The sequence below is a fragment of the Corythoichthys intestinalis genome, chromosome 17, assembly GCF_030265065.1.
Source record: "Corythoichthys intestinalis isolate RoL2023-P3 chromosome 17, ASM3026506v1, whole genome shotgun sequence".
Taxonomy (NCBI): Eukaryota; Metazoa; Chordata; class Actinopteri; order Syngnathiformes; family Syngnathidae; genus Corythoichthys; species Corythoichthys intestinalis.
The window spans coordinates 18,741,038-18,759,840 of record NC_080411.1 but is presented as its reverse complement, the minus strand read 5'-3'; the positions used below and the strand labels follow the sequence as shown (position 1 = coordinate 18,759,840).

Genomic DNA, 18,803 nt, shown 5'->3' with positions numbered 1-18,803 from the left:
CATTGCTAGGCTAATCGCCAACAACATACACGTATGTATGTAGTGAGAGTGCTTTCACTAAACCATATAAACATTAAAAGCCTTAACTCCATTGACAAACGACATGAAATACATTAGACTTGACAGTGGATGTTAGCAATAACAAAAGATTTTGAATTGAAAATTTCGTAACTCACCTTTCCAAGCGCAAGATAGATTCCTGCCGAATTTTCGTGGACGAGGACCTGTTTCACCCAACCAGCAACGAAGTATTTAAAAGCCTCCAAGCTCTTGAAGTTTTTCAAATTTTCGTGAGAATAGGCTGATTTTGTGTGGACAAGATAATTGTAAATATCAGCGTAGCAGATGTCAGGCAGACAGGGCGAAGACAGTGGGTCGAAAAACATCGATTTGGGCATCAAATATGGATCTGGCGACTGTATAGAACGAAGCTTTTCCACATAACGCCTTTTATGCAACACATCCAGTGAGTTTACGGCATCAGAAAGCACCGGGTCTTCCATGAAATGCATTTTAAATTCCTCGATCAATTGAAACCAATGCTAATACAGAGACAAAATGACGGACAAGTGGGCGGAACCATACAGCGAGCACGTGGTTTTGTGACGTCGGTGGGTAGGGTCTATATACACACATATATATATATATATATATATATATTATATAAAATATGAACTTCCGGTATCGATATCGGATCGGTATCGCAATATTTGGCCTTGGTATCAGATTGAATCTAAAATCACTGGTATCGCCCAACACTATGTAGAATGCGAAAGGGAAAAGTAGTACAAAAAGTGTGCATAAAAATATACCCAAAAATTGATAAAGAAAATACATATTAATTCCAGATATCAATACTTTCGATTGGGGATCGAAATATCGATATTTTGGTATCGATCAGCCCATCCCTAGTCGTCACTACAGAACAAGAGCTCTATGTAGAATAATTGTGCGGTCCTTAAAAGGACCTTTTGGGCGATGCAATCTTTCCACGACAGGAGCTTTAACCACCAAAGCCGTAGAGTGTACGCCCTTGCCTCTTGAGGGCGTACACCACATCCATGGCCGTGACGGTCTTTCTCTTGGCGTGCTCGGTGTAGGTGACAGCGTCACGAATGACGTTTTCCAGGAAAACCTTCAGGACGCCGCGAGTTTCCTCGTAAATCAGCCCAGAGATACGCTTAACGCCACCGCGCCGGGCCAAACGACGGATAGCTGGTTTCGTGATACCCTGGATGTTATCACGGAGTACTTTGCGGTGACGCTTCGCGCCTCCTTTCCCGAGTCCCTTACCGCCTTTGCCTCTACCTGACATGATGAGTGTGGCTACTACGCTGTGTAACTATTCACGGTATAGTCTAACGCAGCACGTAAGAGAGAATCGCATTTGTAAGAGCACTGCGGACCTGAACGAGGACGGTTGACCCAATCGACGCGGGATACGTCATTCAACAGTCCTTCCCCCATTCGTTATCTAAACCAGTGTTTTTCAAGCACTGCGCCGTAGCACACTACTGTGCTTTGGCGTAGTAACTGTTGTGCCGTGGAAAATCATCCACTTTCACCTAATTGATGTATAAATGTTTTTGGAAAATTAATTTTGCTGTCCAATGGTCGGTAATCATGGAATTCTCTTCCATATCAGTAGTAGCTAATTACTTTGTTTAGTGATGTGTTAATTCATAATGTCTACATATTTTTTTTTCTTTTCTTTTTTTTCTTAAATCTAGTCAAATAATGTTCTCCATTTTGTTTTGGGCATTAAAAAGTAGTTAACAGATTAACGTGTCAGATTAATCCACTTACTTTAAGTACTACTAGTAGTAGTAGTATTTGTTCTTATTAAACCCACACATCCAAAACTTGGTATTTTTCACCTAAATCAAGAAGAGAAAAAAATGTTTTCAAATAGTATTCTGAAAAATATCTATTGCGGAAAACACTCAGGTGACTTGATTTTCCGGTCTGAGACCCCCAATTTGGCCAAATTTCAAAATTGTCCGATAGATACATCTTTGGAAATCTTAAAGTCTCAATTTTCTGGGGGAAGAAAAAATTTGAACTGGAGGGCATTTAAAAGAAAAAATAATAATAAACAGCAAAAACCCTAACTGGAGATGAGAACACGCGAGAGCAGAATTAAAGATGCCACGATTTTAATGAGATATTATCACATACTTACCTTGTTTCAATCCAAAAACTCAATGTAGCATGTATCACTGAGTGTCAAGACACAGATGTGAAAGGCCAGAGCCGGATTTTGGGGGGGATTTTATGGGTGAAACATAGTTATATAACACGGTTCGCGATGCAGAAATCGCAGACATCGAGGAGTGGTCGAGATGTTCTTATTCATATATTTACCCTTTTAAAAGTTTTTTTTTCTTTGTTTGGATCGATTATTTATCATCTAAAATATTGGGGAAAATGCAACAGTAATGAAAAAAATACAATTAAGCAATACTTATGGGGTAGATATCCGTGACTTTTTTACAGACGCCAATTTTTCCATTGTGACGTAATTTGTTTAAAAGTTTAAAATATGCAAGTGAATAATTTTTAAAGTCGTTTTTTACTTTTTAAATTAAATATTAGACATCAATTAATGATTCTAAGCTAAAAATGTCAGACATTTTGAAAAATAAATAAGATTACTTACCTTCTTTTTATGGCTAGGTTGAAAGAAAAGCGGTTGCGCGACGTCCGTAAACAGGGGTTTCCAGGTTAAAACGGACAAATTAAAAATAGTTCAGGGGCTTAATGCACCATGAATCTGCTATGGCAGCATATAGACATATTGTTCTGTCAAGCACAACAGTTGTTTTGGCTTAAAATACAGCAGTTTCTTTTAAGGAGGGGTGCAAGAGCAGAAACTGCTTTTTCAGCCTTGTCTGTGTTTTCCGCCCTATTCTTGAATTAAGAACATTTCTGACAAAAAAATAAGCTGGTTTTTTATTATTAGATATACTAATTTATTGTTTAAAATAAGGCTGTTAAGCTTATTTTCAGCTAGCTATTTTTCATATTTCAAGATATCTAAGAGAGTAAAATGTACCTGAAGCACTGGCAGATAATTTCACTTTTTTCTAGTAGATTTTCACTGAAACCAAGGGAATTTAACTAGTTTTAATGAAGTGTGTTTTTGCAGTGTAAGATGGTACAGTGGCATTGGAGCTAGCGGTAGCGGCTAGCTAGCGAAACTATAATGGTAACAGCGATGGTAAAAGTTTTTAAAAGACAAATGCAAACTCAGAACTGGACAAAAAAATTTGAATAGCAGTGTAAAGGAAGGAAAGACAATTTCCTTTCGTAGAGTCTCTGGTGTAAGGCAATAAGCAAAAGGTAGGTCATTGGGATTTATGCTAGAACATAAAGAAGAACTGAACATATAGTGGGGAGAACAAGTATTTGATACACTCACAATGGGAAAACCTATTGGCAGTGTATCAAATACTTGCATGCCTGCTAGCATGCTTGACTTTCAATGGAAATATATTATATTACTCCAATATATGGACCCAGGTATTACACTTTGTGAGTAAAAAATGATTATAAAATGTGTTTTTCTCTGTGTTTCTTTGATTCCCACTCAATACACTTTATATTGTTAATATAGTATACAGAAATTGATTTTTATATTTTTTGCTATTGGCGCGGTTTGGAATTGTTTGAGAGAAAAAAAACTGTCCCGTGGCTCAAAAAAGGCTGAAAAACACTGAAATAAACTATACAGTAGAGCTGCAACTAACAATTATTATCATAATCGATAAATCGGGCGATTAATGAAATGATTAATTAAACGCTTAATCGTATAAATGTCACTTCTTTCAAATACCTTCACAACAAAGACAAAATGGATGACAATTTCCATCAACTGTATCGATGATCAAATTCGTTGGTAACTAATTTATTAATCGATTTAATCGATTAGTTGTTGCAGCTTTATTAAGAAGCTAGTTCATATAGTTAAATTTCCGAAAATTGGCAAAAATGTGAATTGTTGTTATCCGTAGCAAAACCAGATTTTTGTTCATATCGTACTTTGACTTAACAAGAATATAATGTAGAAATCTGTAATAATATATTTGCAACCGAAAAGTTATATACATGTTATAATTTCAAGAATTTGAACGGTTTAAGGTAAAGAAGGCCCTAAACGATTAATTGATTATCAAAATAGTTGTCGATTAATTTGCTAATCGATTAGGTGTTGATTAATCAATTAATTGTTGCACCTCAACTATACAGTATCGTGTTTTTTTGCGACATAAACTAGTATTATATGAGTGTTGAACGTATTAGCGCGATCATTTAAAATTTCGTACATTATTGTTGCTTGTTTCTCCCTTAAGTCTCACCCCGATATAAATCGATATCAATTTTTTTTGTTGTAACTTCAACCATGTGCAAACAGTGTGCAAATCTAGTGTGGACAATATTTATGCACTTTTAGACACAGTTCGCAGGTCAAAACATTCACGCCTCCTGCTTTTAAAAACATAATAATTCAATGTGTTATACATCAAATTAAAGCTTAGTCTTACCTTTAAAACGATATCAATCTTGTAGTTGTGGCCAGAGGCGTCGCGTCTCATTAGGCAAACAAGGCAATTGCCTAGGGTCCTCAGCTAGCAGGGGCCCCCAGAGGGCCAACGGATTTAGCACACATAGTTTTACTGCACTGATGCAGCGACAAGTGTAGGGAGTGTTTCAATACCATGAAATGATTTGGCAGATTATCTAACGATTCTTTTATCAATCCCAATCAGCACTAACCATGTCATGTAGATTATACATGTTTAAGAAAGTCCAATCAGCTATTAATACCACATGATTGTTTAAAGAGTGACTCACCAAATACTCTCTGGAAAGTCCTTGCCGAGTCATTTTACGATGATTTTCACAGGCCACCTCATTATTCATGTGACCGCTTAAAGAAATGGTGATTTTTTTTCCAAAAAAGTCTGTTAATGGGTCTATCGTATTCCTTGTCGAATACTCTAGAAGAAAAATATAACATATATGCATCTAAAGTAATCCTAAACGATTTTATTAGCAATTTTAATACTCCTTTTAGCAAGGTTCCTTGGGTATGCGTACGTTCCCATAGCAACCAGTCCTGTTATTGTCCTACATCACAAGCGCTGTGTATTCTGGGAGCGAGAATAGGCGTAAGGTGAGAATTTCGAGCAGAGGACAGCCACCTGTTAAAATATGTGCATCCATGAACGAATGTAAGTACTTCCATATGAGTCAGTGTAAAGTGTTTAGTTTTCGCCACTTTTATGGCCAAGATGCACGCAACACGCACTTGCACCCCCCCCCCACCTTTGTGTTCATTATAGTGCGCGAGTATGTAAGCGTGTCACGTGACTCAGAGTGAGAGTGGGCGGCAATGGGGGGGGCACTTTGAGTGTCCTAAAAAGCGCTCTATGAGAGCAAGGCGTGATTAGACATTTATTAAATATGCTATTGCTCCAAGTCCAACTGTCCCCCTTACTTGCACACGCTCGAAGGGCCCCATGTTGCTTGTTGCCTGGGGCCCCCGGGGACCCTTGCTACGCCTCTGGTTGTGGCTAAAACCATATTTACAATATAAAGCAAATTCTTGTGGCTCAAAACTATGTGCCACCAATACGTCATCTAGTGTTGACAATATTGGCCTTTTGATTGGGAGTCAGAATCCAAAACATTCTTTCTCCAATTTGTTTAGACTTTAATCAAAATTAAAGTGTTTCATATCAAATCAAAGCGTACACTCTCTCACCTTTTTAACAATATCAGTTTTGTAGTTGTGGCTTACACTTTGTGCCATCAGTGAGCAATCCAGTGTGGACAATAATCATGCATTTTTGATCAGGAGGCCATGACCTTTCCTGCACCAGTTTGCTCAAACCTTGATCAAATTTTAAGTGTTGAGAGGTGGGAAGTCAAATCTTTCCAACCTTCGACCAGGAAAAAATGTTACTGGAACGCCACTCGAACTGGGAGGTCCTAGTCCCGGGAAAAAAAGTACCCGACTTCAGGAGTTGCTCTAATCTGACATCACCCGACAAAAAAGCGCTCAACAATGTATTGATGACACAATAATGAAGTTAAAATAAGTTTATCTGTACAGACTCCATGTATTTTTTCAGGGTACCTCAGCCGTCGTTTTTCCTCCACTATTTGATCTCTTACGGTAAGGCAGGTTTGCGAGAGGTCAAAATGTCTTTTGATTGTCAAAATAAAAAACAACTTGACACGATCAGCCATCTTTGTTAGTGTGACTTCCCACCTTCCTCGAATGCAGGATTAGATGGTGGTAAATGGTCACAAACTGATGAGACTGTGTCACTCTGTACGTAGAAAAATATAGCGACAAAATACAGCCGTCTCTCGTCTATGTCATGCACTTACAAATTTCAACACTGATGTGACTTCACAAATATAGCTCCTGCTACCTTCCCTGTGGAAATATTTCCCTGTAAATGCAATAGCTCAGCTCATTTTCCACTACAGAAACTTTATTTCACAAGAAAAGGAAAGGCAATCCATGATTTTTGTCATCCAGGTTTGGTGGCACATGGCGGTGGGCAGAGTGGTCGTCAGAACTCCTGGTCCCAGCCCGACTCGTCATCTGGGGGTGGGTCCTCCGTATCCGCAGGAAAATCATCAAAGTTGCTGTTGTCCAGTGGCCCATCCACCTAGTGAGAAAAGCACACCCGCGCACACATTTCAGATGATGGCGTCAAACCCACACGATGCGACACGCTTTCAATGTCAAAGTTATTGTTAGGGACAGCGGTGTCAAGTCCACACGCCTTAAAGTGCATGTGACAGGAAAAAGCATGTTTATTTTATAATACACGCGATATTTTATGCTCCTGAATGATATGGACCGCTTGGATGTGGGTGGAAGCGATCGCTTTATTTAGTTAGTTTTTTTCATCCCGCGCCATGAAAATGAGTGACTTCCAGCTTCAGTCTTGCATTGAGGAGGAGGGCGCTGTGACGTGTACGGGAGAAGGCGTCCTCTTCACTAAACAGCCGTACTGTTGTGTATGAGGACTAAGGATTCAGCTGATTTTGCGGATTAATACGTTTATTTTTCGCATCACGCCAGCCAATCGGGTGCAGAAAAATCTTGCTTTATGAGGGAGAGGCGTGTGCGCCTTTTTGGAGTTTCAAAAGGTTCCCATTCACCCTGGATATTGGCCAAGCCCTACTAATGTCAGACCATTGGACTTACGAGGAAGTGAGTAAACATCTTGTTTTGTATTATGTCAAATATTAATACAGCGATTACAAAGTAAACACTACAAACTTTCTTTAAATAAAGGACTACTTACGTTTGATCATTGATAGGCATGTAAAAAGCTCTCCTCGTGCACATTAGCTGCACGTTAGTTGCACAACAACTGCAGCCGCCCTCCTCCGGGGAACGAACTGTAAATTGCTCTCCGCCGGGCGGTTTGCCGATCCGCGAAGACGATCGACAACCCAGTCGTCATGTCAAATAATCCGGGCTAGTTATGTGTGATTTTCTGCTTCGAAGACTTTGGGTTCGGGTTAGCATGTCTCCTAGCTGTCACGCCTCTTGGTTTATTTACATTCTCCGAAGCCGGGGAAGGGAAATGACATATGTCCGATTTAGGTGTCATAAAATATCGTTCAGGAGGTGCGACAGTAAAGGTGAAGTCGACAGTTTTGACCATTATGGAGTAATTTTGCCATGTCGTCCTGAATAAGTGCATTTTTATTATTTCATATTCCATTTAGCACAAGACTGTTATTTGTCATGACCATGCCATTTATTTAGCAATTGGGGAAAATACTTGGATAAAAAGAATATCCTGTAAAAATATTGGAGTAGAGAGACTGAAACAATGACATTTTGCGGCTCTTCGTCGCGTTTTACTCGTTCTGAATAATTCCCCTCAATGGGCTGAATAGTAAAACCGATGAGCCCATTCTCCCGCTGACGTCATCCACCTGTTGGCGACGCTAGAGCCCTATAATGGTAGGCGTGACTAACCGGCAGATTAAAAAACTAATTTCTCGTCATCTGCGCTTTGCTAAATTGTTGTATATAGTCGAATCGTCTCAAAATATGATTCTAATTCACATAATAATGCTATTTAAGACTTTTTTTCTCCTGTCGTATGCTCTTTAAACAGTAATGCCACTTCCCTATTTGATGGCGCTGTGACTCGGATGCTGACTTGAATGCAAAGTCAGTTCATTAAACCTGTGAAATTGACAGCTTGTGGTCGCAGATGTAATAGCAAATCCAAAACTCCTGGAAAGACGGCAGCATGACAGCATCGCGCCCGGCGACCGACGCGACGGTCGACGTGCCACACACTTTGGCCGGCACTCACCGTCGGCATGAAGGGAGAATCCACGGTTCCCTGGCGCAGGCCGTCCCAGTTGAAGCCCTCGAACCACCTGACCAGAGGAGTAGGAGAAGGTACACCCGTAAACGAAGTGATGCGGGGAAAGCGCGTTCCTCACTTGTGCTTCTGGATGTCCTTGACGCCGTTCTTCTGGTTCCCCAATCGCTCCGAAGGGTTGTCCCTGAAATGAGCAGTGGCTGTTCTGGCTGGCACTTCCATTTGGAAATAGTCCCATATCTGGCGCCGGCCGGCTATTGGTTAGCCTCTTTTGAATGACTACAGACTTTATTATTATTATTATTATTAGTGCTTAAAATAGATGATGATGAACATTATTTTTCATGTGGAATAGATACATGGGAAAAACTCAACCTTCAAGTGAACTATATCATAACATTTCTTGAAAATTTGGTTATTTCCCAGTTGTTTGATTGATAAGAGGTTTAACCCCTCCCACCCAAACTAGAATGCGTTGAAAATAACAGACGGTGGTCCTTAGTTCAAGGCACAAATGTGACCTTACATTAGGCAGCCAGCCAGCCATCAACATAACCAGACTTTGAATAACAGTCCAAATGTGGCCGTCATACGTAAATTCCATTATTTACGACGTAGAATACTTGAAAGAAAGTAAGTATGAGTCATCTGTAAATTGTTGTTTTCTGAAAAGTAAACCTGCAGAGCCTCTTGATGAGGCTGGCGGCGCTCTTGGTAATCTTTTTGGGGAACTCCACCATGTCAATGCCCCTCAGGATATCATTGTATGTCTTCATGGGGTCGGAGCCAGAAAACGGCGGACTGCGGGGCCGAGGAGACAGAGAAGGCCGTCAAGCCCGAACGTTTAAACTAAGCGGTGGAAGGTCGGCCGGCACGCCGCTCTGACCTTCCGCTTAGGAGTTCAAAGATCAGAATCCCCAGGGACCAGCAATCGGCCGAGCTGTCGTGACCTTTATTGAGGATGATCTCCGGGGCCACATACTCGGGAGTCCCGCAGAAGGTCCAGGTCTTCTTCCCTAGGCCCACCTTCTTAGCGAAGCCAAAGTCCACCTGACAGCGGGTGGCAGGCACTTCCCGTCAGTGTCGGACGCTGGACCGCTGACCTCCCTCTCTCCCTCCCCAGAGACTCACCAGCTTGGCGTAGCCTCGGTGATCCAGGATGATGTTCTCCGGCTTGAGGTCACGGTAGATGATGCCCTTACAGTGGAGTTCTGCCAGGGCCTCCAACACACAAGCCGCGTAGAATCTGGTGTTTCCGTCGTCAAAGGAGCCCCTGGCCGTCCGTCAGACACATAGAAACAGAAAAACCGTGAGAACTGTCGTTTGACGGTCCTTCTGGACGCCTAGATGAATCTTGAGCGACGGATGGAGCTTTGACTCGACATGAACATGCCGGGATACAGTCGTCTTTGACAAAAAAAACACGACGGCAGCTGGCGAAAGCTTGGTGCTCCTCGAGAAAAGCGGGATCGCAGATTCGGACGGCCGTGGCCGGCGCTCACCTGTCTCGGAGAAGCGTCCAGAGCTCGCCGCCGAGACAAACCTCCAGCAGCATGTACAAATACTTTGGGTCCCGGAAGGTCCGATACAACCTGTGTCGGGCGGGCACATATCCTGTCATTTAAAATCGGCTGTCAAACAAATACTATGGGTTTTCTGCTATCTCCTTTGACTTTTTACTTGGATTACAGACAGTGACGGTGTGACAAGAGGAGCAATCATGTTCGCGCGCGTGACCTGATGACAAAGGGGCTGTGGAGCTCCATCATGATGCGCCGTTCCGACAGAATGTGTTCCTGCTGCCTGGTGTCCAGGATGTGGCGCTTCTTCAAGACTTTGAGGGCGAAGGAGCGCACACCGTCGCTCTTCAGGCGCACCTAAAGGAATGCGGGACGGCCATACGTTAACACAGGCAGGCGGATGAGCTCACCTTGACCCGCCAGCTGGCCAGCCCACCAACTCCACGCGACTGAAGCCCCCCACGCCCAAGGTGCAGACCACGTCGAAGTCATCCAGCGTCAGTCTGGAGAAGAAGTTGTCGTCCGCCAGACGTCTGCACGCCCGTCCGCGCGTGTTAGCTTATATGTTGCCGCTTGTCAGCATGCCTCCGCCACGCACTCACTTGGCTTTCGAGTCGTCGTCGTCGTCACTCTGCTGGTCGTTGACTTCCTCCAAGCCGCCGATCAACTGCTTGAAGGACCTGCGCGACATTGCAGCGTGAAGCGAAGGCCGCACATGTGCACGCATCGGTCGGATGGGGGCTGGTGGGCGCAAAACACATGTGAATCCTGAATGCAAATGACGACGGCCTGAGAGTGACACACTTTAAACAGGGGCCTTCATTCCAGAAAACATCGACAACGGACTAAAAGCGACACATATGCGTTGGACCGGGGAGGACGGGGGGGGCTTCATTCAACATGAACCCTAAAACAGATGATGAGTGGAGATATGAAAAAAAACCAACGGGGTAAAAGGGTTCATTTGACCCGTCTACCATTTATTTTGGTGAACAGTCCAACCCGCCATCTTCACTGATGGTTCCAAGTTGACTATATCACTGTTTTTTTGTTGTTGTTGTTTTTTGTAGTTTGTTCCTCAGTGACAGTGACACATCAACGTTTTGTCTTTTTGACTAAAGAAGAATGAAGAAAGGACTTATTTCAGTTCATTGTATTTTTTGTCAAAAATGAATAAGAATAATTGAATGATGGACCATCATTTCATTTCAAGTTAGGATTTTTTGGTCGTCAGATAGACATGCCATGCATTTGCATGAAAAAGCAAAAGGCTTACTCACTCTCTGTCCACCACCAGACAAGTGACGGCGCCCACTGCAGTCACGCTGGCCGTGCGCACGTCTTCCCTGTGAGATACCGAAAGGCAGACGGCGGGAAAGTGTGAGCGTGAGATGCCGGGTAGAGCTAGCTAGCTGCGCTTCTGACCCTTTCAGTGCCCGCTCTCCAAACCAATCGCCCGTAGACAGCGTCTTGGGCGGCACCTGTTCGCCACTGGAGGCGCTTTGTTGCGACACGATCACCTGCGTTGCAACACTTCAGCATTTTGCAGGATTTCTTCAGGCTGGCTGGGACATAGGTGCGTGGGGACACTCCCCCTTACCTCACCTGACCTTCGCTGACAATGAAGAAGGTGTCCCCGGTAGCACCCTGCCGGATGATGTAATCGCCGTCATTGTAGTGAGTCTGATAGGACACAGGTGACTTGACGTGAGATGCTTTCAATTGATATTTGACAGGCGCTCTGCTCTGCTCTCACCTCCTCCAGAGTGTCAGCCAACTTGCTGAGAACGTCTTCAGGAAGGGCCTGGAAGGACGGAACGCTAGCGACGGGGCGACAAGGCTCATGTTAAGGCTACTCTCATGTTTAAGAAAGTCGAACAACACGAGAACCGCATTTGTATAGTAGTATATTCAAATAGTATACACTCACCGGCCACTTTATTAGGTACACCATGCTAGTAACGGGTTGGACCCCCTTTTGCCTTCAGAACTGCCTCAATTCTTCGTGGCATAGATTCAACAAGGTGCTGGAAGCATTCCTCAGAGAGTTTGGTCCATATTGACATGATGGCATTACACAGTTGGTGCAGATTTGTCGGCTGCACAACCATGATGCGAATCTACCGTTCCACCACATCCCAAACATGCTATTTTGGATTGAGATCTGGTGACTGTGGAGGCCATTTGAGTACAGTGAACTCATTGTCATGTTCAAGACACCAGTCTGAGATGATTCCAGTTTTGTGGCATGGCGCATTATCCTGCTGAAAGTAGCCATCAGAAGTTGCGTACATTGTGGTCATAAAGGGATGGACATGGTCAGCAACAATACTCAGGTAGGCTGTGGCGTTCCAACGATGCTCAATTGGTATCAAGGGGCCCAAGGAGTGCCAAGAAAATATTCCCCACACCATTACACCACCACCAGCCTGAACCGTTGATACAAGGCAGGATGGATCCATGCTTTAATGTTGTTGACGCCAAAAACTGACCCTACCATCCGAATGCCACAGCAGAAATCGAGACTCATCAGACCAGGCAACGTTTTTCCAATCTTCTATTGTCCAATTTCGATGAGCTTGTGCAAATTGTAGTCTCAGTTTCCTGTTCTTAGCTGAAAGGAGTGGCACTCGGCGTGGTCCTCTACTGCTGTAGCCCATCTGCCTCAAATTTCGACGTACTGTGCGTTCAGAGATGCTCTTCTGCCTACCTTGGTTGTAACGGGTGATTATTTGAGTCACTGTTGCCTTTCTATCAGCTCGAACCAGTCTGGCCAGTCTCCTCTGACCTCTGGCATCAAGAAGGCATTTCTACCCACAGAACTGCCGCTCACTGGATATTTTTTCTTTTTCGGACCATTCTCTGTAAACCCTAGAGATGGTTGTGCGTTGTCCCAGTAGATCAGCAGTTTCTGAAATACTCAGGCCAGCCCTTCTGGCACTAACAATCATGCCACGTTCAAAGTCACTCAAATCACCTTTCTTCCCCATACTGATGCTCGGTTTGAACTGCAGGAGATTGTCTTAAACCATGTCTACATGCCTAAATGCACTGAATTGCTGCCATGTGATTGGCTGATTAGAAATTAAGTGTTAACGAGCAGTTGGACAGGTGTACCTAATAAAGTGGCCGGTGAGTGTATATAATAGTAGTATATTACAAACAACCGAGGAATTCCTTGTTCGTTTAATTTCCAACCTACCCACACAACTGGCATTACAGGGCTGGCTGGCTAGGGAGAAGAAAAAAAACCCGTGGAGGGGGGACAACTCCCACATAATGCTTTCACAGGGAATGTGAAATTGGGGGAAAATGTGGGCACAAAAGCAACAGATTAAAACATGACAAAAAAAATATCAGATTTGCATGTGTGGAGGAGACCGTGATGTCAAAAAATATAAGGTGCCGTCGCAGAGACACACAGCGGGTCACACGCAGCCATTCTATGCATCTCTCATCAGCACTCTTGATGAAGTGATTTCAAGTGGGGTGCTTTGAATTCATACGCGTCTGGACAAAGGCTTTCCACCAGAAGAGCAAATAAAGGACTCGTGGGAGGAAGGGAGCATCTTTTGGCATCCTCTTGGACAAACCTCGGCTTGCCAGACGGGACTTTTACTGTAAGGAAGGTGACGTGAAGGTTACCTCCTCAGGAAGTCGGTGTATTGCGAATGTTTGATGAGGCCGGTCCGCATCATGATGGTTTGGAAGCCCTGACGGTCTATTGCCCACAGCTTGATGTCGGTCAGCGCTGCACACACACACAGACAGTTTCTGGAGGCGGCCGGCCTGCCAGACTGACGCACACCGTGGAGTATTCATGTGTTATTAGTGTGTCCGTGAGTACCTGTCACCGTGGCCGTGCGCGTGCAGTTGTATAGAATAGCCAGTTCTCCGAAGACTTTACCGGGTCCGATGGTGCACAACTTTTTTCCTTCTTTACTGACCTCCACCGTGCCCTCTGTTAACACAAATTGAAATTTGTTAGAAGCTGGTCACCAACATTTGCACGTCCCCTAAACGGAAGCAGACTTGATTTGAATTGCAATTTTCCCACTGTATTTTTCAAACCAATCATTTGGCCGCCACGCACTTAGAGTCGTGGGGTGTCCCGCGCCACCGGCCGTGAAGAAGAACACGGGTCTTACCCTCAAGGACGTAGACGCTGGAGCCGTCGTCGCCCTCCCTGATGACGCGACAGCCTTTGTCCAAGACGGCGGGCCGCATGCAGTCCAGGATGGTCATGATCTGGAACCCCGGGACGTCAGAGAGGACGGGCGGGATGGGGGACTTTGCTGCTTCTCACCTGTCCGTGTTCCAGGTGCTTCATGAAGTCATTATCCATTAGTGCTCGCTGGATCAGTTCGCTGGATCTGCGCACCAGCATGAGTCACAAAAAGCAGGCAAACGCATGCAAGCAGAAAACAGGCTTTCCTTCCTTTAAGGACTGTACTGCTAAGGCTTTTGATACTCCCAATCTGAAACTCTCAGTCTAAGTGTTTTTCTAATGTAACAACATTCCTTACAAAAGGAGGCGGCGTTTCCTTACTCTTTGCTCTTGCGGTAGCTGGTGAGCGCGACGTCAGTCAGCCGGGACGGGTCCAGAGCGCTGGGTTCTGCCGAGATGGCCTGTCTCTTGGTTCGCTGGGGCTCGTCTGACGACAACGATGTCGTTGTTGCTGCCGGAGCGATGCCTGCGGGATGCCAAATTGCGCGTTGCGATCTACTACGCACATTCCAGGCCATTGGGCCGCTCTTTTCCATTTTCCTTCTCCCAAACAGGATTGCAAAAATGTACTTATCTAAAAACATTGCCGCGCATCTCCCATCTCTTTAAAAAAAAATTAGGAAAAGATGGGCATGAACCCATCATCAATGCCAAAAGTGTGGAATGCTAGATTTGTTACCGACAGAAGGCAGAGGTTTAGTATTCGCTGACGTGTCTGTGTGTTTGTTTGTTTGTTTGTTTGTTTGTTTGTTTGTTTGTTTGTTTGTTTGTTTGTTTGTTTGTTTGTTTGTTTGTTTGTTTGTCTGTGTCTGTCTGTTTGTCTGTCTTTCTGCCTGTAATATAACCCAAGAAAGAATTATAGGCTTAATATCAAACCTACAGGATATGTACAGTGGAGCAAATAAGTATTTAGTCAACCACTAATCGTGCAAGTTCTCCCACTTGAAAATGTTAGAGAGGCCTGTAAGTGTCAACATGGTTAAACCTCAACCATGAGGGACAGAATGTGGAAAAAAAACAGAAAATCACATTGTTTGATTTTTAAAGAATTTATTTGCAAATCGTGATGGAAAATAAGTATTTGGTCAATACCAAAAGTTCATCTCAATACTTTGTTATGTACCCTTTGTTGGCAATAACGGAGGCCAAACGTTTTCTGTAACTCTTCACAAGCTTTTCACACACTGTTGCTGGTATTTTGGCCCATTCCTCCATGCAGATCTCCTCTAGAGCAGTGATGCTTTGGGGCTGTCTTTGGGCAACACGGACTTTCAACTCCCTCCACAGATTTTCTATGGGGTTGAGATCTGGAGACTGGCTAGGCCACTCCAGGACCTTGAAATGCTTCTTACGAAGCCACTCCTTTGTTGCCCTGGCTGTGTGTTTGGGATCATTGTCATGCTGAAAGACACAGCTACATCTCATCTTCAATGCCCTTGCTGATTGAAGGAGATTTTCACTCAAAATCTCTCGATACATGGCCCCATTCATTCTTTCCTTTACATTGATCAGTCGTCCTGGTCCCTTTGCAGAAAAACAGCCCCAAAGCATGATGTTTCCACCCCCATGCTTCACAGTGGGTATGGTGTTCTTCAGATGCAATTCAGTATTCTTTCTCCTCCAAACACGAGGACCTGTGTTTCTACCAAAAAGTTCTATTTTGGTTTCATCTGACCATAACACATTCTCCCAGTCCTCTTCTGGATCATCCAAATGCTCTCTAGCGAACCACAGACGGGCCTGGAAGTGTACTGGCTTTAGCAGGGGGACACGTCTGGCAGTGCAGGATTTGAGTCCCTGGCGGCGCATTATGTTACTGATAGTAGCCTTTGTTACTGTGGTCCCAGCTCTCTGTAGGTCATTAACTAGGTCCCCCGTGCGGTTCTGGGATTTTTGCTCACCGTTCTTGTTATCATTTTGACGCCACGGGGTGAGATCTTGCATGGAGCCCCAGATTGATGGAGATTATCGGTGGTCTTGTATGTCTTCCATTTTCTAATAATTGCTCCCACAGTTGATTTCTTTACACCAAGCATTTTACCTATTGCACATTCAGTCTTCCCAGCCTGGTGCAGGTCTACAATTTTGTCTCTGGTGTCCTTTGACAGCTCTTTGGTCTTGGCCATAGTGGAGTTTGGAGTGTGACTGACTGAGGTTGGGGACAGGTGTCTTTTATACCAATAATGAGTGAAAACAGGTGCCATTAATACAGGTAACGAGTGGAGCCTCGTTAGACCTCGTTAGAAGAAGTTAGACCTTTTTGACAGCTAGACATCTTGCTTGTTTGTAGGTGACCAAATACTTATTTTCCACTCTAATTTGGAAATAAATTCTGAATTCTTAAATTTCTTCTGTGATTTTCTGTTGTTTTTTCCACATTCTGTCTCTCATGGTTGAGGTTTACCCATGTTGACAATTACAGGCCTCTCTAATCTTTTCAGGTCGGAGAACTTGCACAATTGGTGGTTGACTAAATACTTATTTGCCCCACTGTATATAAAATGAAACAGAAAAGATTGAATTTTGGGATGAGGTTAAAGGTCAGAAAAGGGTCGAATTTGGCGACGGAGGTCCACTCTCTCGGAGACTTGAAAAATCATCATGGGAGAGATCACGTTTTCACATCGACTATTCCGTGTTATATTTGATGAGGCCGTACACACCTACGACGGAGGCGGTGCCGTGACGGCGCTCCAGCTCGGTCCGCAGACTACCGATCAGGAGGTCTTTGGCGTCCAGCTCAGACTCCAGCTCATCGATCAACGCGTCTCGCTCCATCAGCTCCTCGATCTTCAGCCGCAATGCCGCCTGCAGGTCGCACAGCAGGCCGCCACCTGGCTTCGGCACCGCCATCGACACGCGTGCTAGCAGGGAAAATGGACAAATACAATTAGGGATGTCCCAATCAGACCACGTGATCAGAAATCGGGCCGATCTCGTCATTTTTCAGATGATCGGAATCAGGTGAAAAGGATCAGGGTTTTAATTTAAAAAATACAGTAAATTCATGTTTTTCTGCTTCATGCTCATACAGCGCCACACTAAGCAGTGCGACCAAATTGTCCAGTGCAGCTTATGTTTGGTATTTAAAGTTATCAATGATTGACTAATTTCTTTTTTATTTTTTTAGGGCTAAAAGGTAATCCAGAAATACAATGGCATTGTCAAAAGATACAAAAATATATATGTTTTATACTCCGCAACACTCCCAGAAAAAAACGGAAGAAGAAGTGCTCTAAAAAGTATAGTACTGTAACATGTTTGGAATGTTTGTTCATATTTTTTAAAAAAACAACAAAAAAAACATTATTTTCCATAACGAATCGGGACTCTGTATCGGCAGATACTCAAAGTCAGGTGACTCAGACTCAGGTGCAAAAATATGCAATCAGGACATCCCTAAATACAATGACTCTAAGGCTGCCTCCAGAATCATTGATTGCAGTGCTTGATCTATTGTCACGGATGGAAAAAAATGACAAAATCCATACTCAAGCAATGAGTAACATTGTAAGTAATGGCTTACGTCTTTGTTTTTTTTTTTTAAACAATGGCATTTTCATCGTCCAAAGAACATGAGTGCCCTCTAGTGGAGAAAATAGTTCCTAGTTCTAATAGTGATTAGTTCCTTCATAGTTAGTATTATGAAATTAAAAGTATCATATCTCCGGTTTTCCGAATAAAAACTGGGAGCAAGGTTAAAATCCGCGCTTTCGAGTCAAGTTGAAGGCAGCGCACTATGTCAAATACTACATTTTTTACGGTGCTTTAAAGACGCCATGTGATTGAACAGGCTGGCATGATCTTAGAACTCAGACTCTTAAGGAGGAACAACGTGCGGGGGGGATTATGTGGCGATTTAGCGGCACACAGATGTTTTCAGTGTTCAAGTAAAGTACTCAGTGCCGTGTCTGCACAGTCGGCCACCACACACATACGCACAAAAAAAAGCCCAGTCAAAAGGGGCACTTTGGACATATACGGGAAAAGGGACAGGTGCTCAAGCACCCTACGACCCCCCCTGCACATGCCTGGTACTGCATGTACTGCATAACCAATTTGGAAAGAGGAAGATAGAGCAGCCTTACCTTACCACACAACTCGCGATGTCTGGAAAGGTTTGGTTGGGGGCTTTGAAACCCAGCTGTTCAAACAGGCACAAAAACTGACGGTCGGAAACGAGCGGGGAAATGTCTGGACGCACAGCTGCGTATGACAGTACCTCTTGAGAATCCAAGTGGATTCTGTTCCAAATAACACGAAGCACAACGGCCACTTTAATTTTGCTCTTACGTTAAGCACCAACACTACAGTGATGCATATGCAAGAATAGACTATAAAACTTGTAAAACTCTTTAAATAAATGGTTGTGGTACTCATGCTATTTGGATGGGTGATGTTTCATTTCTGTATATATTTCTAGGCAAAATTCCATGACTTTTGTGTATCTTTTGGTCTAATAGTGTCATGTCATAGCCTATAGTAAAGTCAATTAATAGCCGCCTATAGAGATGACATTGTGCAGGGGGAAGAAATACCATTGTTAAAAAAGAGGCATTTGTAATCAATGGAAATTCCTAGGTTAGTTGAAATGCACACTCAAGAGCTCGTGAGAGCATACGAGAGCGGTAATATAGCGAGATAAAATAAATGAGAAAATGGCTGTTACGGTGGCGTATT

The 18,803-nt window shown here is 43.7% G+C and overlaps 2 protein-coding genes across 2 annotated transcripts; both read right to left on the bottom strand.

The window, feature by feature from the left end:
- Positions 1–980: 980 nt before the first annotated feature.
- On the bottom strand, positions 981–1,344 carry LOC130905612 (histone H4). Its single transcript, XM_057819169.1, has one exon. It carries the CDS (start codon positions 1,313–1,315, stop codon positions 1,004–1,006), a length of 312 nt encoding a protein of 103 aa, XP_057675152.1. The 5' UTR covers positions 1,316–1,344; the 3' UTR covers positions 981–1,003.
- Positions 1,345–6,539: 5,195 nt separating this feature from the next.
- LOC130905589 (cGMP-dependent protein kinase 1-like) lies at positions 6,540–18,404 on the bottom strand. Its single transcript, XM_057819128.1, has 22 exons — positions 18,212–18,404; positions 16,816–16,987; positions 16,690–16,751; positions 14,445–14,550; positions 14,202–14,268; positions 14,044–14,143; positions 13,743–13,856; positions 13,541–13,646; positions 11,652–11,715; positions 11,501–11,578; positions 11,321–11,415; positions 11,176–11,241; positions 10,498–10,575; positions 10,332–10,428; positions 10,113–10,252; positions 9,878–9,967; positions 9,507–9,648; positions 9,262–9,425; positions 9,054–9,176; positions 8,497–8,559; positions 8,364–8,430; positions 6,540–6,686 (listed from the first exon to the last, which is right to left on the bottom strand). Exons 2-22 carry the CDS (start codon positions 16,974–16,976, stop codon positions 6,588–6,590), a joined length of 2,082 nt encoding a protein of 693 aa, XP_057675111.1. The 5' UTR covers positions 16,977–16,987; positions 18,212–18,404; the 3' UTR covers positions 6,540–6,587.
- Between the last annotated feature and the right edge of the window lie 399 nt (positions 18,405–18,803).